This window comes from Lutjanus erythropterus, chromosome 14 (genome assembly GCF_056507025.1).
Source record: "Lutjanus erythropterus isolate fLutEry1 chromosome 14, fLutEry1.hap2, whole genome shotgun sequence".
Lineage (NCBI taxonomy): Eukaryota > Metazoa > Chordata > Actinopteri > Lutjaniformes > Lutjanidae > Lutjanus > Lutjanus erythropterus.
Window position 1 is genome coordinate 11408058 of NC_139330.1, and position 22270 is coordinate 11430327.

The window sequence follows — 22270 nt, forward strand, 5'->3', positions numbered from 1 at the left end:
AAAACACAAAGCAAGTGGAGGAGGATAAGTATCTACAAAGCATTACCATTTTCATTATTGACCATTAATGAAGCTGTTAGTTACAACTAATAAATCCTTTATAAAAGGCGGTGGTACCCTCACTCATATTTGAATAGCTCATCTTTGAAATAATGAGATGTATTCAGACGTAGAGGCACAGTGTGATAAAAAAACAAAAAATCTGGGAGGACGATATTTCCTCACAAGAAATCCAGTTAAAGGAGAAAACTACACGTTTCTAAATAGTGTCTGTATATGTGCATTGAACTTTAAGATGAATGTCGCCTACAGAAATATTAGAGCTCATTAAACTTAAGAAAAAGGACCATGAAAACAGTGCTTTATGCATATTGAGTTTACATTATTATCTCTTTATGACAAAATCTTGTTTAAAAAGGCTTCAGTTTTACTTGGAGGTCATAAAGGTTACTAATACTATTATACAAGTGATGCTATTGGTATATTTGATTGACTCATGCTATATATATTACACTTTACTGTTTTATTAAATGTATATAGATATCTGAAAAGCACACGGTAGTGTATCCTCATATGCACCCAGTGTGTGTGGCTCCAAAGTCTACATTCAAACAAACAGTTGATTCTGCAAATATGCTCTCTGAGCCTTCATGCTCATCTTTCATGCACGCTATTTCATCGAAATTCATTTTAATGAATCTTAATATGAAAAATGTTTTAAGGGTGGCGAAGACATTGTTGACTTAGCACCATTAATTTCTTCAATGTAAGTGTTTGATAATATTAACAGTGTTCGGCATATTATTCCTAAAAAAAATGTAACTATCCAAGAGCACAGTTATAATCAATAAAACTGACTCAGCACCAGGGCTGTGTGCCACACACCCACGGTGAATCAAAGGTTAGTGTACTCACAGAGTGTGAGTGATCTACCAGACAGCACACTCTCACTTTACTCTCCTGGATGTCTTCTGATCTACTGCCATCATGAACCTAAAGCTCCTCTTCTTTTGCCTCCTCTTAGCGGTGCTGCTCATACCTGCTGAAGTATGTATTCACTGTGTATACAGTATTATACAGCAATTGTGCAACAATAAGTGAATGTATTGGCTCTTAGTTAGAATGTTGCAATGTTTGATAGTGCATTTTGTTGGGAATAAAAATGCAGTAGACCCTGTTGTCTATGTTTCTGTTTAAAAAGACTAATTCACAGCATTTTTAAAGTCATGATTATTTTGAAGAGGTCAGAAAAATCAATAAAATTCGAGCAGCTGCATGATATTTTTATTATTCTGACTCTTATGTGGTGCTGTCAAATTATCATTCAGCTGAAACCTAAAAAGAACAAGAAGCATCGTCATCGTCACCACTATCTGGATCATGACCATCATGGACATGGACATCATAAACGTGGCAAAATGAAAAACAGGTTTAAGGACATAATTGATGGTAAGTGCTTCTTTGTATTTGTTTTATAACATATTACGTGTTGAACATTGTTTAAAGAGACAGTTCACCCCAAAAATAAAAACACATTTTCCTCCAGCCTGTAGTGCTATTTATCCATCTGGGTTGTTGAGTTTTGCAGAGATCAGCCATCTTACTGTTAGTCCCTTTAACACTTAGTTTTGTATGGTAAGAAAAAAATTATGGCAATAATGCTTCATATATAATAATGTAAAAATATTGTTTTAGACGACTTCTTTCAGCTCTCAGATGACCCTGGTGGTGAGGATGATGAGGAAGATGACCATACTTCAGAGTGGCTTTTTGAACTTCAAAACCTACGAGGTGAGAGAGTTAACACTCAGGTATTCTGGCTAACTATTTATACCTGTGTATCTGTGTAATGTCACGTGTTTTCCAATGGCTGCATGACACTGTGGGCTTACATTACCTCGGAAAGCTCTGATTTCAATCTCACATTTCCCTCTTAACTTTTGTCATTTGCCAGGCGTTTGCGACCCAAACCCTTGCCTCAACAATGGAGAGTGTGAGCAGAAAAACAAGAAAAAATTCAAATGTGACTGCCCCAGACATTTCAAGGGACCAAGATGCGAGAGAGGTTTGAAAAAAAAAAAAAAAATCCCTTTACCTGTGCTGTTGTTGGACTGCAGACATAATGAACAGAAATTACTTCAAACTATTGTGTTCTTATCTTAGGTCCAAAACGTTGTAAGAAAGGTACATGCGGGCGTGGTGAATGTGTTCTGACTTCAACTCCGCCGTTCTTTGAGTGCAAATGCAAGGAGCCTTTCCAGCCTCCACGCTGCAGAAGTTGTAAGGAGTATTTTATTTTATTTTATTTTTTTTTATCCAAACAAGACATAAATACCCCTTTTCCACGTTTCTACAGTTTGCCTTAAAGAAAGCTTTCACTGTCAACTGTTTTTCTCCAAAGTTTCAGTGTGTGAGCCTAATCCGTGTAAGAATGGTGGGAAATGCATCAGGGATGGCGACGACTTTGACTGCGAGTGCCCTCCAGGGTTCAGAGGACGATTCTGCCATGTTGGTAAATACTACAGCCCACACCACTGGCTCAAAACCTTTTACCTTAAGGGACCACTTTTCAATCATTGCGTAAGCTGACGTCCCCTGACTAAATGACTTTAGAGTGATTTTAAAGATATTTTGTATTATATTTCATGTAACAATAGTACAGTACAACTGATAAACTCTATAGTTAACCCAAATAGTGAATAACAATAACTGCAGGAAGCTTGTGTAAAACAAGCTGTTTGGATGAATTTGAGTGGATTATTTGTGAATATTTCCACTGAGATGAGTTTATAGGAACCTTTTATACAAGTGTTTTGTATTTTAAAAAGTTACAACAATCATGCAATCTTAATGGGCTTTTTTTTTTTGGCATATTCAACGTCTTCTTCTCTCCAATGCGTCATCACTATTATTACTTTAGTGGTTTTTTGATGCAGAATGAGGCTGTTTAGCAGAGAGTGAAGGCTTTGTGAACATAACTTGCTTACTTGATTTTTTTTTAAGTTTATATCTTAAATAGTAATCTAAACCAGAGGTTATCCATTTTTGCTCAGCCAAGAAGCATTAACACGATAGAAAATACACTGGTGACCCCCTCCTGTATGTCCCTTAGAATAATCTGACTTTTTTTTTTCTTCCTTCTTACTTTCGTGAAAGAAGGACACAAGAGAAATGTATGTGAAAGATATTACACTTATTAAAATATTTACAGACACATCAGCAGAGTTTATTTCAAATGGTAAATAATACAAAAAATGCAATAGGCATAAAAAGAACAAAATTAGGGCTAACCTGGGATTAATGTGATAGGTAATTTTTGGGAACCAGTGGTCTACACTGTAGTTTTGCTTTTTCCTGTCAAGTACGTGCATCATCATGAGTTAAGTGCGGTATATTTCTTAGGCCCGGATGACTGCTATGTGGATGATGGAGAGTCATACCGTGGGAATGTGAGTGAGACAGAGGATGGTGCTGAATGCCTCTACTGGAACTCTCACTTCATCCTGGAGCAAGGAGCTAATCCCTTCAGCGCCTTTGAGGACGAAGACGGACTTGGCCCTCACAACTTCTGCAGGTCAGGACAAAAAAAAAAAAATATGTGCATTCAAATAGCATAGGGCATCTACCAGAGGACGCTCACTCACATGCTTTGTGCGATCCAGAAACCCAGACGGAGACGGGATGCCCTGGTGTTTCTTCAGGAGAGGCCGTAGGTTGTTGTGGGACTACTGTGATGTGACAGAGTGTCCTGAACCAACAGGTCAGCTTTAAAGCTTTAGAAAACTTTGTGATGAACTTTATTATGAGTACAGCCAGCACAAATCACATTTACACTTTGTTATTTATCCTTCGTTATCATCTTGTGTTTTCAGATGTGCCACCAACTGAAATTGTCCCTCCCAGCGCTGCTCCCACGGCTCACGAGCCCCAGACTGAAGCACCTGAACCTACAGCGATCCCCGAGCCAGCACCTACCGAACCCTCAGCGACTGAGAAGCCCAGCGAAGCCCCACAGCCTACTCCCGCACCCACTGTTCCTGTCACCCCCAATGCCACCGCTCCCCCGCAGCAGTTCTCCACCTGTGGGAAGGCTCAGCCAAAAAGGCCAATCACCCGAATCTTTGGCGGCCTGAAGGTCCCTCCCGGGGCTGTGCCCTGGCAGGCGTCTATACAAGTGAGACCAAGCAACACCAACCAGTCATTCAGACACGTCTGTGGAGGAGTTCTCATCGAGAGCTGCTGGGTACTGACGGCTGGACACTGCATGTAAGCACTGTAATAGTGACTATAAATCTGATCAAACACCTAACATTGATTAGAACTTTCAAATAAATCTTTATTGAAACATGTGCTGCTTGTGTTTGAACAGTGAACCAAACAAGGACATGCAGGTGGTTGTTGGAGGTCTGTCGCTGGATAAGGAGGAAACCACAGAGCAAACCTTTAGAGTTGAAGAGGCTATCAAACACGAGAACTACAGGGAGACTCCTTCAGCTGTTTACAACGACATAGGTGATCCATGTCTCTTTGTTATTATATTAGAATTTACAGTAACTTCTCAATCAAAGATCTTACTGACAGCATCTTCCCTCTGTATCTCGATCCTTTTTAGTCAAATGTACTACAAGGAGTTTTTGCAAATGAAAATCAGATAAAATCAGGAAAAGCTTTTTTAGTAAAAGCATGTTTTAAGAAGAGCAGGGCTGCAACTAATGCTTATTTTCATTGTCTAATATTCTGTCAATTATTTTCTTGATTAATCGATGAGTTGTTTGGTCTATAAAATGTTAGAAAATGGTGAAAAGTTTGATCAGTGTTTGCCAAAGCCCAAGATGATGTCCTCGAGTATTTTGGTTTGTCCCAAACCCAAAGATATTCAGTTTACTGTCATAGGAAAGTACAGAAATATAATATGCAGCTTTAAAGAAGAGATTTAAAATTCGTCACTGATTCTGCTGACCTGATTTCCTCAGGCAGTTCGTTCCATAGCTTCCATCGCTCTGCAGTGTCGAGTCAAATAACACCATTTATGACATGATTGATGAAATATACACAAGCCTATTGATAGTTCATGAAGTAAACTCTAAAAATGAGATGTGACATGAAAATATTGATTTTGTTGTGACTTTCCAAAGGTTTACTGAGGCTGAACGGTACTGACGAAGAATGTGCCGAGGAGACCCAGTTTGTGAGGGCAGCCTGTCTGCCTGATGCCGAACTGCCTGATGGGACGGAGTGTAAAATTTCTGGATGGGGTGCCACCGAGGAATGTAAGGACGCTTTTGCAAATTCAGCCACAGAATATAAACTAATATATCAGTTCTCCATGTGTTTTAATTTGTAATTTCACTGCTATATACCACCAAATTCTACACACTGGTCCTATAACGCAAACCCTGTAAACTCTGAATCTTTATCGGCATACAACCACTGAAAATAGAGACAGCTTGGTTTATTTCAGAAACATGGCATTTGTTGTTATAAAATCAAATTTCTCCACCTCATCTCTGCAGCTGACTTTGGGTCCAACCACCTTCTGAATGCCAATGTTCTGCTGATCAGCCAGGAAACGTGCACTGAACCACATGTTTATGGCCCAGTCCTGGATAATACTATGTTCTGTGCTGGCTACCTGCAGGGAGGGGTGGATTCCTGCCAGGTCAGTAGACATGTGCCAGTTAGGTGCACGCTATTACTCAAAATACATGAATAACTCACTGTGCTATAGTGCATTTGCTACCTGATCAGCAGTTTGCTTTTGTTTCAGGGCGACTCTGGAGGACCACTGACCTGTAAGGAGAACGATACCAGTGTTATTTATGGTCTGGTAAGTTGGGGAGACCAGTGTGGAAGGAAGGACAAGCCTGGGGTTTACACACGGGTCATTCACTACCTGGACTGGATCAAGTCAAAGACTCAAGCAGCACCTGAAGCCTAGAACCAGTGTAGCCAAGGACTTGGTTATAATCGGAGCAGGTCCTACTGGCTTTTGGGTTTTGTGCCACTGTACTTGGTATTTTGGTTTTTAGTTCTACAACAGCATTTCAAATCCCAATGCTCCTTAATACAACACAAAAAAAACAGACTTAAAAAATAAAAATGATTTGTTTGTCTCGTCTGTACATTTAAATTTCATATTTCCTTGGTTTTCCTTTTAAGTTTTATTCTCATTCAAGCCAATTTCAATTCAAAACCAGATATTAAAACATGTGATTGTGTGGAAAAGGAAAAGACAAAATAAATTTACAAAATAAGTGTCATATTTTCATATTAACCAAGCAAAGTACTTCTCAGTGGTCGGCTAAATTCTCCCATGTGCGCTAGGACATAAATGTAGGAAAATAAGGTTCAGTAAAAATCAGATTAATCATGAGTCAGATTAATCAGATTAATCATATTGCATAAGTGAAGCCACCGCCTGAACAGTAAATGTCATAAAATAGTGATTTACACCATAATGATCAATGCTTCCTGTTAATGTGTGCTTCAATCTTACACCCATAAATGGGCATAAAAGGTAGATTTTTTTTTTTTTACATATGTATTAGCTGCCTTTTAATAACCAATACAGAAAATATCTGCTCATAATCAAACAGGACTTTTTAGAAACAGATTATGTCTTGCAAGGTTCTTCTGATGACCCACAAAATGTGCTCCAGCTTTACGGGCATACATGAAGGATTTTCCAAAAATCTGTAGAGACCCTGCCTTCTGCCTGTATTTTCTGATTTTGTCATTATTTTGTTGTGTTTGGGATGCTATGCCAACCCAAAGAGTTTATATTTGATGAAATAAGAATCAGCAATCAACAAAGAGCAACTGACAAATCCTGCATATTCTACCTTTAAAGTCTATGAAAATGTCCAGGGTGACGGATGATTAATGCTTGATTCCTCCAAGGGACCTCCTGCAAAGCTCCAGAAAAGCAGCAGACAGGTGGATCTGGATATTTAGACTGCACTCTCTTCAGAAAGTATAAATTTACATTTTGTACACAGAGGAAAACTATATACTGCATGAGTAATAATCTAAAAAATAGAGTTAAGAATCCTGTGTTTTTCATGGTTCATATTATCTGGCCTCACTGGGCATTGTTTGCTGCAGGGCAGAGGCTTTATTGGATCACTGACATGAGAGAATGGAGGCACGCATGTCGTCCATGGTCTGGTGAGCTGAGGGGACAGTTGACAGTTGACAGACCAAGCCAGTAGTTTATACACGGGTCATTTACTTGGTGAACTACATCAAGTCAAACATGAGAGCTGCTAAACAGAATAGATGAACTTCATAACAGAACAAAAGTGCTGTTTGAAGATGCACCCGATACCACTTGATGAAATATTCACTAGACATGACAACTGCAGACAATGCAAAGATAATATACAAGGAACTATATGACTACAGACCAGAGTGAAAAAGTTAAAATATTTCTTCCTTAACAGCTTCAATCAGCATTGTACAATCACAAAAAATATATTAGAACATCACAATACAGTATTTTAAGCCTTGCTCTCTCTCACTTTGCTGCTGGTTACCTACAGAGGGTAGGTAAATCCCTGGATGACAGTTTTGCCCGGGGCAGAAGAAGAAGAAGGAAACTGATGATGTAATTTCCACAGCATGCAAAACTGTGATAAACATGAAAACATGTTTGAGAAGAAAAGGGCTGAGTTTGAGCAGTCCACAGTTTGTTCACAACATAATTTAAAGGGGTAGTTCAGATTATTTGAAGTGGGATTACGTGAGTTATTTATCAATAGTTACTGTATTAGATACAGTAGATGGCTGTTGGCGCACTGCTAGTCGGAGAAGCAGAGCGGCAGAGTAACATTTTGCTGCTGACCCTGTCCACAGCAGCTTATTACTTAGCTTTCATGCTGGTGTCCCTCAATGCTTCTGCAAACTGAGGGCATGCCGTCAGCATCTTCTGAAACTAATACACTGACTGTCAATAAGAACCTCAAACAACCCCATATCAAATAATCCAAACTATCCCTTCAAACTTGTCCTCTAAATTCACTCTTTACCCGCATTTGTATCTACATGCCAGTCCCAGGGGTCCTTAATCCAGAACAAGGTCAGAGGCTGCCTGTTCAGTCCCTTCACATCAATGCAGGGGTTTAACATGGGGTAGAGAGGCTCAGTGCACCGCACACAGAAGGAGTGAAGCAGGGTCATGGAATCAGCATTGTAGAAAGACAGCTCCCCCTTCTGGAGATTTGCCAGAATGCCCAGTTTTCTGACTCGCTTTCCCACCGACAGCTGCTTCTCCTGGGTATCATGACACGCTAGGTACTGTCCATCTCCGTGGAAGATGCACCAGGATGTGTTGTTCACACCCAGGCTGGAGGAAGTCTGACTTGAACCGTCTTTTTTATCGACTGGCCCAGTGGTCACACCTATTAGCCAGTAAGGTTTCTCCTGGACGATGACCTCCCAGTAATGCTGGCCAGTAGTAAAACTCTCCTGAGCCAGTACACTGTACTGGGAGTCATATGGTCGAGGGCTCACTGGCGTTTCACTGACAGGCTGGCGTCTCCAGTGCACTTGTTTCCTGTCCTGGGATATTTCCAGTTTTGGATGAGCTGCGTTGGAGTCCAGAGCAGGAGAACTTAGATCTGCAAATAAAATCACATTCAGTACACAATTACAGAGATAGTGGGGATTGACTTTTTATTGCAAAATATTTAATTCTTTACTAACATGACCACATTCGTGGAAAGTGTTGTGACAGAGCCACTGTGAGATCGTCCACCAGCCTCTCGACTGTTTTCAGCTTCTCAGGGTCACACAGATCTCTGTCTACTTGCTTGATTGGTGCTAAATCCAAAGGGTCGCTACAATAAAAGTGGAAAGTCATTAGAAGGCAAGAATCAGGGAAAACATTTACTTGTTTGCTAAGTGTGAATAAAGGCGTGTAATTGGGAAAATAGGAAAAATGGAGAAGATTTGGAGAAGACAGGCAAATAATGCAGTAGACATTTTACAGTATGTTTCAGTGTGTTTGTTGTACTTGCATATAAAGACAATTAAAACCTAAAGTGTTATCATACCATAATAAGACAGTTATGATAGAAAAAATTAGAGTGATGCAATACTCACCAAAGATTCTGTGCTGTGATTTGCTGTTGGAAACAAACAGGTCATGTACTTTTGCAAGACGACAATAACACACTGTCATAATATTAGGCACCATTAAAGGGACAGTTCACCCCAAAATACAAAATACAAATTTTCTCTGGCTTGTAGTGTTATTTGTCTTTTCTAATGTACTTTTTTTCCTACAAAAATAAAACAAATAATGACTGTCTGGGTTGCTGATAATGAAAGTGCCATGTAATGGATTACTTGACTTGTCAGTTCTGCCATTTGAAAAATCACACAGATGATAATAGTGGAATTATAGGAAAGTGTAAATCTATGCTATAACAACAAACCCCATGTCAAGTTCACACTTCTGTATGTTTCAATCAGGTGACCAAGGCACAAGACCACTTGATTCATTTTTAAATAAAACATCTATTTGTCATCTATGTCCTGATGAAGACTGTGTTGAGTTGAACTGTACTGGCCTAGTGGCAGATTTTTAAATTTATCATCATTGTCCCTCAGATCTTTCCAGACTGCCATCCATTGCTTTGCACTTTCATCAGCAACGAGCTGAACAGTCATTGTTTGCTTTATTTTTATCTACTGGTCCTATCAATAGATACAAGAGCACCTAATTTTTCTTTTGTTACATTATGAACACAACTTTTTTGACCCACGGCAGCACTTTCTATTTTTTCTTCTGTATTTTTTTTTGACACTTTGAGCACCACAAGTCGTGTGCCATTTAGTAACCATTACATTTAAGAAAAGGCAGATATCTCTGTGGCCAATATCACCAACATTCTTCAAATATTTTTTTTTTTTTTTGATTTTGGTGCAAACTGTCCCTTTAACCTACCTGCAGGAATCGCAGATCATTTGTCTCTTGGAGGAGTGATTTGCTGGAGGCTCTGAGGCTGTCGATCTCTTTGATCTGAGCCTCCAGGATGCCCCTCTGGGCCTCCAGCCACTCTGTCATGTACGTCTCCTCTGCATCTATGATCTGCATCATCAGACGCTCGTCACCGTCCAGCACAACACGGATCCTGCTGTACTTGTCTGAGACTCTCTCTCTGAAATCTGCTGCAGACTTCTATGGACACAAAAACATTACTTAGTTATATACAAGAGGATATTCTGTGAATAAAATCATAGATGATTCAAAAGTGGTGATTTCACAGTGACTGTACCACTGTTTGTGTATACAGTGACTCCAAGTCCTTTATGGCGTGTTCTGCTTCACCTCTCCTCTTCAACAGTTGGTTCAGGGTGGTCTCTAACAGACTCTAAAGACAAAAATACAAAAGACCTATAGAAAATAAATACCCTAACTGAGGTATACAGAAACAACTAAGTAAAGTTTTTCTTTATAGCACTTTTTAAAACACAAAGTGCTGCACACAGACACTCAAAAAGTATTAAAAACAGTTCTGCTTTGGGCACCCTGATGACCTGCAGCAGCCCTGCAGGCACTGATCATTATATATACAAGAAAATAATAAAAAATTAGAAAATAATACTAATATTCACCTTGAAGTCTGCACAGGCTTCATGGAGTTGAGACGCTTTGTGGTTCTTGTGCGTGCCGACTAAGACGCACAAACAGCACACAGGGACCCTTTCCTCCATGCAGAAGAGCTTGAGCTCATCGCGGTGCTCCCTGCACTTCAGAGACAGCGGGTCCCCCGTCACCTCCACCACTGTGTGCTCCCTCAGAGCAGACCTCTGCTGGTGCAGCAGGGCGTGAGCCTGGCACAGAGAGGCGTCACAGGTCAGGCAGGTCCTTATGGCCACCGATGGGGTCTCTATGCAGTGGTCACAGTGGATAGTTGAAGGTGATTTGTTTGGGGTTGTTGTCTGTAGCTCTGCTGTCGTGAAGTCCTTTACTTTGGTCTGAAGGCTGCTGTTGATCTCCAGAATGAGGTCAGAGGGGAGGAATATCTGACACTCTGGACAGAAGAAAGGGCCCGCATTGGACCCATCTGTTTCCCACACAGCCTGGATGCAGGTGAGACAGAAGTCATGTCCACACGGCAGCGTCACAGGATCTGTGAAGATGTCCTGGCAGACGGGACACTTCAAGGATTCCACAACAGTCCCCATAGCTCTGCTTGCAGGTGTTATGGCAGCTCAGAGCGCACTGTGCTCCTGGCCTTCCTGCTCATGAATGTTTCACAGGCCTCTCCTGGCACGGACACGCCACTCATGAGCCTCAGTGTCAGGTTACTAAAGATGAGTTGACATCCTCCAGTAGCTGTTTCAAGCCATTGACTCTCAGGAGACCACACACAATAGAATGGCACATTTCCAGCAAACTGGATTAAGTGAATCATATTACTAATTATTCGTCCTAAATGCAGCATCATTTAAAACTGAATCAAATGCAGTTAATTCATTTGAGTGTGAAAGCTCATTATTTACTCAATGACAAAATAATTAACTAACAAGCTTTTTCAGGAGCAATATATCAATATCATATCGATATTGTAATATGAGACTAGATTTTTTATATTGTGACATGGCATATGTGTTGTCCTGACTGCATTATGGTAAGGTGATGTAATTTTCTGAACTTACCAGACTTATTTTATTATTAAAAATCTGAGATGGCCTGAAAATTGCATGAATTTTTGAACTATGATTGTGTCAACTGTATGAAAGATATGAAAAGGTTAATGTTAATGTGAGAAAGTCCTAAGTGTTTTAAACATTTAAAGTCTGAATAGAGTTTTATATGAATGTATGAATGACTGGACCCTTTCAGCTGGTCACGCTACCATTTTATAGCAATACAGCTGCTGTGAAAAAGGTCTTTCATTACATCTCAAATAATTGGAAAAATACAATCTAAACTTAATGAATGAATAAATAGATAGATAAATAAATATACAAATAAAGAAATAAGTTGTATAATTTATTGTTGTATATTTATCGTTATTTTATTATATTCAATAACACTGTATCATGATGTAAAAATGTAAAATGATCATGTTATAAACTGACTGAATGTCAAGTTTAAAATAAATGTGATTAAAAAAACAATAATGATAGGCCATCAGCATTTTATTTTTTATTTAGATATTTAAAAGTATTGCCTATAGTTTGTTTTCTTAACCTAAATAAAAGCTAAATACTTTTAAAGACAAACAGCAAGTTCATATTTACCCTCCATCCCTGACTGCGCGTGTACACCCATCAAAAGTACGATTTCTGCGTACGTAAACCGAGTCGCTCATGTTTTACTACAGGAACGTATCCAGATATCCTACGTACACGTCGTTCGTGAATAGCTGAGGTACCGCACTTCCCACCCAACGTGGGCTGTGGATGTGGCAGCTATCCACCGCCAGCCCGGCTGACTACGTGTCTCCTGCAGTACACTCACAAGTTTAGTTGTGGTTGCGTTTGTAGACTTTCACTTTGTCAGGTAAGCGGTCATTTCATATAAAATGCCCTGTGTCCATTTTGTCGATAGTTGGCGCTAAGCTAGGCAGTGAAGTAGCTCACAGTAGCTAATGCTAGCTAAAGTAAGCTAGCCCTAGGTATCTTTTGACAGCAGTTACACTAGACACAAAACGTTAGCTACCATCTGTTAGCCTCTAACTTGCAAACGTAATGCAACGTGATGTTAGAGGTTATTTGTGTAAACAGATTGGTTCTGTGCCATATATTTACAAGTTAACGTAAATAAAAACCCAAACGACCTCTTTACTGGGTCAGTGTGTCAAGTTCATGTATCAACACAATGCTGATAACCTTATGGCACATACTGCAGAGCTTTACAGTGAGACTCAGATAATGTTGAAATGAAAAATGTTAACTGATTTTGATATTTATATTCCTTTCACATTTTAAGCCTTGTTGTAGAAAGCCAGCCATGTAGCATATCCAAAAGCTGCTTATCTCAGATGAGGTTATTGCACTGTCACAGTAACCTGGTAGTGCTATTATTTATATTCAGTCATCATCACACACATAATACAATACGTACAAGAAGTATACAGTATTGCTGTTCATTAAATACTGATAATACAAATATTGTAAACAGTCTTTTGCATTAAAAAGTGACTGAAAAAGCAGGGGCAGAAGAAAAATATTTACAACCCTGATTACAAAAAAGTTGGGAGGTTGTGTAAAACGTGAATAAAAACAAAATGCAATAATTTGCTAATCCTTTGTGACCTATATTAAATTGAAAACAATACAAAGAAAATATATTTTATGTTCAAACTGATACACTTTATTGTGTTTTAATAATTATACACTTATTCTGAATTTGATGCTTGCAACATGTTTTTGAAAAGTTAGGGTAGGAGCAACAAAAGGAAAAGTTGGAATGTGTTGCAGTCATCAAATTCAGAATGAATGAATCAAAAACCCAAATTTTTATCAGTTTTAACATTAAATAAATGTTAAACTTTATACTGTATTAAATTAGATATAGGTCAAAAGGAATTTGCAAGCCATTGCATTTACATTTTACACAGCTTCCCAGCAATTTTGGACTCTGGATTGTATATATTCCTATCCCACTTTTTTTTTTTTTATCAATTTAGGTGACCCTCCAGAAATTAAATAAAAAAAAAATGAAGGAAAAGCAATCCCACATGTAACCATCAAAAACAGCTTTACTTACCATTTTTATAAAGACCAAAAGTGAGTCACGCATTCTTAAATTTATATTAGTATCTGGTTTCTGTATTCATCACAGCTGCCCTCAAGTGTCAGCGCCATGTTTGCCAGGCTGGCCTTGTGCTCTCGCCTGCCTTCCACAATCCGGCAGTCAAATGTCTGTCCAGTCTCCATTAGAACATTTTCCCAGGCTAAATGTAAGTAGCCAACCTACTTCTATAATAATTTTTGGTGCGTGCGGATATGTAATCAAATGTGACTTTGTTGTTCTCTGCAGTCTCGCTCCCACGTCCCCATGGGAAGTCTTTTGCTCACCGCAGTGAGTTGAAGCAGGCCAAACGTATTGTAGTGAAGCTGGGGAGTGCTGTGGTGACACGTGATGAGTGCGGTCTGGCACTGGGACGACTGGCTTCCATAGTAGAGCAGGTAACGCCACATTAATCCTGTTTATGCAGGCCAAGAGAGCCACTCTGTAGATGAAAGCTGTGTAAGTGTGAGCATAATATCATGTGGGCTCAAGGAAGACTTAAACACAAATAGGACTGCAAACTTGAATCTTACTGTCTTTTTTTTCAGGTGGCCATGCTGCAGAATCAAGGCAGGGAGATGATGATTGTCACCAGTGGGGCCGTGGCGTTTGGAAAGCAGAGACTGAGACATGAGATCCTGCTGTCACAGAGCGTCAGACAAGCCTTGCATTCTGGACAGAACCAACTCAAAGAAATGGTGAATGATAATCTTGAACACTGGAAATCTTTCATCCACGCTTTGAGAAATGCTTACAGGTTCATAGCAGTGCTTGAAATCCTTGAATTTTAATGTAGTGCTTTCAAGGGCTTGAGACTAATTAAAAATGTAATTGCCTTACTTTCATAATAAATCGCTATCTGACTGAGTAGTTCACTTTTAGATAATCGGGTCAGGCAGGTTGTGTAGGATGCTTACAGACAGATGACACACATTGAAACATGACAGTCTGTTGGGTTTTCCTTAAACTTGTCAGCCTTCTGCAGAATGTGATCACAAAACATAAGACATTATTTATTAATTGTTTTGCAATAATGACTCGTTCGCTGCAAGTATTTCCCACGTATTACACTGCTGCTTACTAAAAAAAAATCAGAAATATGACATAATATATTCATTTAAATATTTTAGTGATTTTAAGAATGGTTTTATTGCTCCTCCAGAGTCTATGATCAGAACTGTGTCCACAGCAATGGTGTGCTATACAGAAATAACAGACCATAGAATGCCGTAATTTATCAATAAGAATTCAACAAACCCGTGTAATAAAGCACGATAACATTTAATGTTGTGAAGAAGTGAAATATGGTTATGAGTATACGCATATATATGTAATTATTGCAGCTTTAAGAGCCTTAAGGCGGAAAAGCTTGAGTATGTACCTTGAAAATTCTTGAAAAGTGCTTGAATTTGACTTTGAAAAAGGTGTAGGAACCCTGTGCTTAAATATTAGGTAAACGTGTTTAATTTTGTTCATAGTCTTGTTAACTTTAGTGAAATCTCTTTGTTTTTCAGTCAGTTCCGGTTTTGGAGGCAAGGGCGTGTGCAGCTGCCGGTCAGAGCGGTCTGATGGCGTTGTATGAAGCTATGTTCACACAGTACAGCACCTGCACTGCCCAGGTAGGCATGCAACTCTATTCACAGAATAAAATGCTGTCAGCAAATGAACAAAATGTCACTTAATTCTCTTCATTTCTGTCCACTTCCGTAGATTCTGGTCACCAACCTGGATTTTCATGATGAGCAGAAGCGTCGCAACCTGAACAGCACACTCCATGAGCTGCTGCGGATGAACATAGTTCCTATCATCAACACCAATGATGCTGTCGTTCCGCCCCCTGTTCCTAACAGTGACCTGCAGGGGGTAAATGTGGGTACTATGTGAAGGGCATGCTGGGTATGCTAAATGTTGTCCAGAGATGTGATGGTGGATTGCGTCAGCCTTGCATAAATGAAAGATGTATGTTTCCTTTCACTTACATCTCTATCTTCACTAATATATAACTTCTTGGACGCACGGTTTTCATTTTAAAGGCTGCTTCAGATATTCTTGTTGTATTTTTTTCTGCCATTGTGCACGGACATGCTTGTGTTATCTATGTTTGGACAGAGACAGCCATGTGTTGTTTGTTCTGCAGCTGAATGGGCCTGGGAGGCTTTTGTTGCATGGTAGCAACTGATAAGCTGTTATTCTACTGTATAACGTGAGATACAGTGATTTCCCTTTTGGCTTAATGAAATTTCTGTTTCTATTTCAGGTAATCAGCATCAAAGATAATGACAGCCTGGCTGCGCGGCTGGCTGTTGAGATGAAAGCAGACCTCCTTATTGCCCTGTCTGATGTTGAAGGTACAGAAGTAATCACTAATTTGATGATTGGACAGAGCGGTCTGATTTATGATCTACTTTATGTGTTATTGAATGTTTCCAGAAGGCTCCAATTATTAAAATTCTATTTTAAACATGTATGTATTTCTGAAGGATTGCATGTTGCAGTTTGCTGATACTCTCTGTCCAGAAACACAGCGGCAGAGCAGACTAGCAAGTTATCAAGTGACATTTGTGATCAGTTTCTTGACGAAGCCAGATTTTTCCCCGTATACTCTGTGGCATTTGACAAAAGCACAGACAAAACCGACAACGCTCAGTGAGCCATTTTTATTAGGGGTATTAATGACTGAAGTTCAAAGTGACACAAGAGTTGCTGAGTTTGTGTCCAATGCACGGCTGACTATTGTAAATAAATATTTATAGAAACTGCTGTTTGCATACTGTTTGATGAAACAAAAAAGTACATTTTCAGAAATAGTGTGCTTTCTTATAGTGTTTGAACCTTGAAAACTTGAGTTTGGGACCCTGCTTTAAACAGTTATAATCAAGAACCAAAATTAGTCCTTACTTAATTAACTGTCAGCAATAATATGCAGTCACTGCACTGCTTTTATTCACAAGCATCAATGAATTCTGTCAATATAAACTTTTGGTACACTGTCTGGCCTCTTGGTCTTGTTTTTTCCTCTCGATGAATCAATATCGATGTGACTGCTTTGGCTCTGTGAAGGATTAAAAAGGAAAAAAAAACATCTATTCCACAGGCTTATATGACAGTCCCCCAGGAACAGACGATGCCAAGCTCATTGATATATTTTATCCTGGAGACCAGCAGTCAATCACGTACGGCACCAAGTCCAGAGTCGGCCTCGGGGGCATGGAAGCCAAGGTCAGCATGACAGATCATATTTTATCTCAAAGTGTAAACAAGACTAAGTTGTTGGTTGAGTGATAGAAAAGTTGCTTTACACTCTGTCATGTTGTTGGACTCAGGTGAAAGCAGCTCTTTGGGCGCTGCAGGGAGGGACGTCTGTTGTCATTGCCAACGGCACACATCCTAAAGTCACAGGCCACGTCATCACAGACATTGTGGAAGGGAAGAAAGTTGGAACCTTCTTCTCTGAAGTTAAACCTGCAGGTACTTGGTAGAACCATCCAGAGAGAATATTTTTACCCACTTGTGTGTGTGTTTTCTCATTTGAAGTATGTTTTTTTAACACCACCAGGTCCAACTGTGGAGCAACAGGCAGAAATGGCTCGGCATGCAGGAAGGACTCTGGCCTCTCTGCACCCTGAGCAGGTGAGTTTTTGCTTCTTCAGTGTGGCCTGGCTAAATAAAATGAGGTATAATGTATGAGGAAGCTCTCCTCACTGACATTTATCACAATTTGTTTTTAGAGTGATTTATTATGATTTACTTCCAGAAATAGAGTACATTTACCTCATTATATCATCCCTAAATTAATTCACATTACAAGATTACAGCAGAACACATCTGTTGTTTAGCTCAATAAACAATATAAATTAAAAACCTATCAACACTAAAAGAAGAAAGTGAAAATCATTTTCACAAAAGGATGCAAGGGGTCACCAAACTCCTTAAATTTTTCATTGCACTGGTAGCAGCTTTAATTATTCATGATTCTGGTATTTGTCAATCAACTTGGGAGTGGTCTGTTTTTCCAGAGAGGGGAGATCATCTGCTGTCTGGCTGAGCTGCTCACAGAGAAGAAAGATGAGATTCTCAGTGCTAACAAGAGAGACGTGGAGTTAGCAGCATCAACAGGTACAGAAACACAGAGAAGACACACCTTAATCCACGGCTGCATGCAGTCATCTGACTCAGACACCGTGCTTCTGTCAGTGGTTATTACACATCTGTAGCACTCCACTGAGGGATCATCTGTTTATCAGCTTTGACAGGTAGCATATAGCATAGGGGATCTATAGAGCATTACACTGTCAATGTTGTTATTCATTCATTCTTTTTCCTCATAGGTCGGTTGTCTCAGCCTTTGATCAACCGCCTGAGTCTGTCAACTGCTAAGCTGAACAGCCTCGCCATTGGCCTCCGACAGCTTGCTGTGTCCTCCAGGGACAGTGTGGGTCGGGTGCTGAGGAGGACGAGGGTGGCTAACAACCTGGAACTGGAACAGATCACTGTCCCCATCGGTGTCCTGCTGGTCATCTTTGAGTCACGTCCTGATTGTCTCCCACAGGTCAGTGAACCCCAACACTTCCCATTAGTTACTCATCTGGAATACTTTTTTTTTTTTTTACATCATGTCATTGAAAGTAAGGATGGCTCAATGCCAGTTTTTCATATCTGATACAGATACAGAAGAAGAGAAATAGATCCAAGGCAGTCTTCAGGTGACTTTTTCATATTGAAATTCTAAAAACAGACAGTGCTTGTACATGTTGAAATAGAGCTGGCTCATAACCAGACATAAGATACAGCAAACTTGAGTATCTGCTGATATCAATGCCAATCTGATACTCATCTTAAAAAACGATCTGTAGTGTTTGCATTTTTACTAAGATGACATTACATACCTCAATCGGATGATTTACTGCCATAGAACTGCCACGCCGTCCCTTTTCTTCAGCCTGTTTGAGTCGGTGACAGAAATTACACTGCCTTGATTTTGCTTTTTCAGCATAGTTTGAGTACTCAGAGTGCAATGTGACTGAGCAAATGGCAGGCGCAGAGCAGATGTGATCCTGTTGCGGACAATTACGTCACACAGGTGTTTTACGTAACCAGCATCGTATTGACTCAGTTCATACAGTTCATGCAGTACCTTGGCGTCATTTATTATATCACACACATGCCTTTCTAATTTGCTGTTAGCCTCTTACAGGCCATAGAAAAATTCAGTAGGTATCCAGCCTGTGGACCTCTAGTTGAATAGGCCTAGTTAAGGCTAGTTAGTTTAGTGATTTTGGCCGGTATCAGACGAACACTAATACTGAGTATTGGATCGGAACATCCCTAACTGAACGTTGAACAAACATTTTCATGCATTTAATATTGTGTTTCAGGTCTCGGCTCTGGCTATTGCCAGTGGAAATGCTTTGCTACTGAAGGGGGGTAAAGAAGCTTCCAACAGCAACAAAATTCTACATCAACTCACTCAGGAAGCACTTTCTATTCATGGAGTGACCGATGCCATTCAACTGGTAAAACTGAAAGCATTACATTATCAAAACACATTGTGAGTTTTTACATCGTGACGTGCTTAAATTAACCTTAACCTTGTGCAGGTGAGCACACGTGAAGAGGTTGAGGATCTGTGCAGACTGGACAAGCTGATCGACCTGATCATTCCGAGAGGCTCGTCCCAGCTGGTTCGGAACATCCAAAAGGCAGCCAAGGGTGTTCCTGTACTGGGCCACAGCGAGGGCGTCTGTCACGTCTACATAGACAGCGATGCCAGCATAGACAAAGCTCTTAATGTTGGTATGTGGTTCCTGTCTGTGTGTAGCTGTTATGATATTTTATTTTACACATGTTGTCCAAGAGTTGTGGTTATTAACTGCTAAATGAATATGCATGTACTAACTTGTGCATCGTTCTAGTCAGAGACTCCAAATGTGACTACCCTGCTGCCTGCAATGCCATGGAGACCCTCCTTATACACAGAGATTTGCTGCGAACCCCTGTGTTTGACCAGATCATTGACATGCTGAGAACAGAACATGTAAGAAACATGCACCATAATTTTGGGTATTCCAGTGTTACACACAGCATTACAATTTCTAGTTTCAGCTCCAAAAACAGAACCAAACTTTCTGGAGAGTTTGCAGAGTACCTGCGGCAGTATTAAAAAAGTAGTGAAATTAAAAAATCTAAAATTAAGGCCTGAAACATATTAATGCTTGTTTACAGTCTTGTGTATGATAGATTTGTTTCCAGTGAGATATTATTAAGTTTATATAAAGACTTTGCTGTTGTAAACATTACTGTTGCTGCCCTAGAAACATTTAGTTATATTAAAAATATTCAGTTCTAATCCTGTTCTGAATTTATGCTTTTTGATAATAATATGTATTTTAAAAGCATTTTTTTAGTAACAAAAAAGAATCTAAAAGTACTGTTTTTAAAGTGGCATCCAAGATAAGTGTTAAGACTATGTCAGGCAATTTGAATGTGATAAATTTTATAATTTATCTGCTAAATTCAAGTAGTTGGTAAATACTTGTTTTCTAGGGCTCAAAGTCCATACTGATTTTTCATTATATCTGTAATGCTTTTACTGTTGTGGTTGTTAATTTGGCGTTAATTTTCATTCTAGTTGGTATTAAAATTGTCTTTAAAAGTTTTAAATTTAGTTTGGAGAATGCTGACAATACTGTGGTTTAGCAGTTCAGGTCAAGAAAGAACAATTGCATTTGCTCATTTTCTCACAAAAAATCATTCATCATTGTGGCATTGCTTTCTTTCAGGTGAAGATCCATGCAGGCCCCCGGTTTGCATCCTATCTAACTTTCAGCCCGTCTGAGGTGAAATCTCTGAGGACTGAGTATGGAGACCTTGAGTGCTGCATTGAGGTGGTGGACAGCATGCAGGATGCCGTGGACCACATCCACAAATACGGCAGCTCCCACACTGATGTCATTGTTACCGAAAATGAAGAGACAGCTGAACAGTTTCTACAGCAGGTGGACAGCGCCTGTGTCTTCTGGAACTCCAGCTCTCGCTTTGCAGATGGCTACCGCTTTGGTCTAGGTATGTACAGTGTCAGGCATGGTTTTACTTAATGCCATCTGTGAAAAATATTAAAATATACATCCTGTTTTAAATTAATTTAACTTTCCACTTTCCTCAAAATGGGACTGAAGAGTTAATTTTACTTATTTTGCAGGAGCTGAGGTCGGTATCAGTACAGCGCGGATACATGCCAGAGGTCCGGTGGGTTTGGAAGGACTTCTAACTACCAAATGGGTCCTTCGTGGGGAAGGACACACCGTGGCTGACTTCTCTGAACAAGGCAGTATGAAATACCTTCATGAAAACATCCCTGTCCCCCAGGGCAGTTTTAGTTAGGTACTCAACCAAAGACCCGTCAGCAAGAGTCAAGAAACTGATGTCCACAGAGTTTGCTTAAAAGATTATGTCTGTCAGTAGCGCTTCAACTTTTTAGCTGCTGCTTCGTCACCTGTATAAATCCACTGTGTTGGTGCAGGAAACATGCATGCAGAACGGATGCTACTTTTTCTGGACAGTGAGATTTCTGCTTTTTGTGAACCTGTGCATAAACCTTTGAATCAGTTTTTAAGTTAATAATGTCCTGAGAAAATGACCAGTTGTTACAAAACTGATGAGAGGGAAATGTATTATGTTTAAAAAAATAAAAAATAAACCAAATCGGCTATGTATATGTGACACTGTGACAGGTGAAACATTATGTTTACACAGACAAAGCTCCTTTCCTCTGTAAGGTCATTTTTATGGTGGCATAAAAAAGAAATCGCTGGCGTAGCAGTGATTTGTAACTTATTTTTCTACATACAAACTCTCCCTTGGTCTTTTTGTAATTTACTGTAAGTGTTGTTTGTGCAAAATCCTGGTTCAAATTTATTTTGCCATTCTTCCTCTTTTCACAGATGATTTAATAAATATGCTGTACAGTTCTTTACTCAGGATTTTGTGTTTTATGTTTCACAGCTGCACACTGAAAAATCTAAATCATAATGTCCCTGGTTTACATATGCAGGTAGTGTACAGGCAGATTTGAGTTATTCAACATTTTAATCGAAGTAAAATTTTAAATAATCAGTAATGACAACATTAAATTGCTTAACACAGTGGTTCCCGAATGGGAATAAACCTTTACTTAGCAATAACATGTTATAGAGCAGGGGTCTTCAACATTTTTCAGACTATGGACAATTAGCTCATAGGGAGACAGAGCAAGGACGCTCTACTACATATGTTGCATTGAATATTTTGGCTCCGCTCCTGTTTGTGTTGACCCATTATTGCTAAGTCAGGAGCACAGCTAATATTAGCTGCATTCACCTCACCCTCTAGACTTGTGGTACTCAACTTGCGCCCGAGTCAAATCTGACACCCGATAGGTTGCTGGGTGGCACTCCAGTCATTTTGTAATTAACAGTGAAAATAAAATGATTCACACTGGGTATTTTTTGATTGTTCAAAGATTAGAAAATGTCCAATAATGCT

General features: G+C 39.6%; 3 protein-coding genes across 3 annotated transcripts; 2 read left to right on the top strand and 1 right to left on the bottom strand.

Moving 5' to 3' along the window:
• Positions 1–919: 919 nt before the first annotated feature.
• On the top strand, positions 920–6118 carry LOC146315231 (factor VII-activating protease). The gene is made up of 13 exons (XM_084736310.1): positions 920–1047; positions 1329–1449; positions 1696–1791; positions 1955–2065; positions 2164–2280; positions 2402–2512; positions 3403–3574; positions 3663–3760; positions 3873–4266; positions 4370–4512; positions 5136–5270; positions 5514–5659; positions 5768–6118. The coding sequence occupies exons 1-13, from the start codon at positions 988–990 to the stop codon at positions 5936–5938; spliced, it is 1875 nt and encodes a 624-aa protein (XP_084592436.1). The 5' UTR covers positions 920–987; the 3' UTR covers positions 5939–6118.
• Positions 6119–7864: 1746 nt separating this feature from the next.
• Positions 7865–11596, bottom strand: LOC146315232 (E3 ubiquitin/ISG15 ligase TRIM25). Its single transcript, XM_084736043.1, has 6 exons — positions 10621–11596; positions 10281–10376; positions 9950–10183; positions 9103–9125; positions 8704–8837; positions 7865–8618 (listed from the first exon to the last, which is right to left on the bottom strand). The coding sequence occupies exons 1-6, from the start codon at positions 11191–11193 to the stop codon at positions 8017–8019; spliced, it is 1662 nt and encodes a 553-aa protein (XP_084592169.1). The 5' UTR covers positions 11194–11596; the 3' UTR covers positions 7865–8016.
• Positions 11597–12374: 778 nt separating this feature from the next.
• On the top strand, positions 12375–21722 carry LOC146315233 (delta-1-pyrroline-5-carboxylate synthase-like). Its single transcript, XM_084736148.1, is given in 17 exon segments — positions 12375–12517; positions 13802–13919; positions 14000–14148; positions 14299–14448; positions 15265–15369; positions 15461–15619; positions 16008–16098; positions 16845–16969; positions 17074–17247; positions 17249–17380; positions 17767–17866; positions 18079–18299; positions 19126–19263; positions 19348–19543; positions 19663–19784; positions 20530–20812; positions 20949–21722. Coding segments are annotated over 16 exon segments (2424 nt in total). The 5' UTR covers positions 12375–12517; positions 13802–13822; the 3' UTR covers positions 21131–21722.
• The last annotated feature ends 548 nt before the right edge of the window (positions 21723–22270 follow it).

What these genes read in the sequence shown, in the direction of transcription:
- LOC146315232 (XM_084736043.1), bottom strand. Translation starts at nt 11,193, where the DNA reads ATGGGGACTGTTGTGGAATCCTTGAAGTGTCCCGTCTGCCAGGACATC. An exon ending in CACTGTATACACAAACAGTG is followed by an intron (nt 10,184 to 10,280) that starts GTACAGTCACTG and finishes TTGTGTCCATAG; the next exon opens with AAGTCTGCAGCAGATTTCAG. An exon ending in ATGATCTGCGATTCCTGCAG is followed by an intron (nt 9,126 to 9,949) that starts GTAGGTTAAAGG and finishes TGTTTCCAACAG; the next exon opens with CAAATCACAGCACAGAATCT.
- LOC146315231 (XM_084736310.1), top strand. Translation starts at nt 988, where the DNA reads ATGAACCTAAAGCTCCTCTTCTTTTGCCTCCTCTTAGCGGTGCTGCTC. An exon ending in GGCCCTCACAACTTCTGCAG is followed by an intron (nt 3,575 to 3,662) that starts GTCAGGACAAAA and finishes TGTGCGATCCAG; the next exon opens with AAACCCAGACGGAGACGGGA. An exon ending in GAGGGGTGGATTCCTGCCAG is followed by an intron (nt 5,660 to 5,767) that starts GTCAGTAGACAT and finishes CTTTTGTTTCAG; the next exon opens with GGCGACTCTGGAGGACCACT.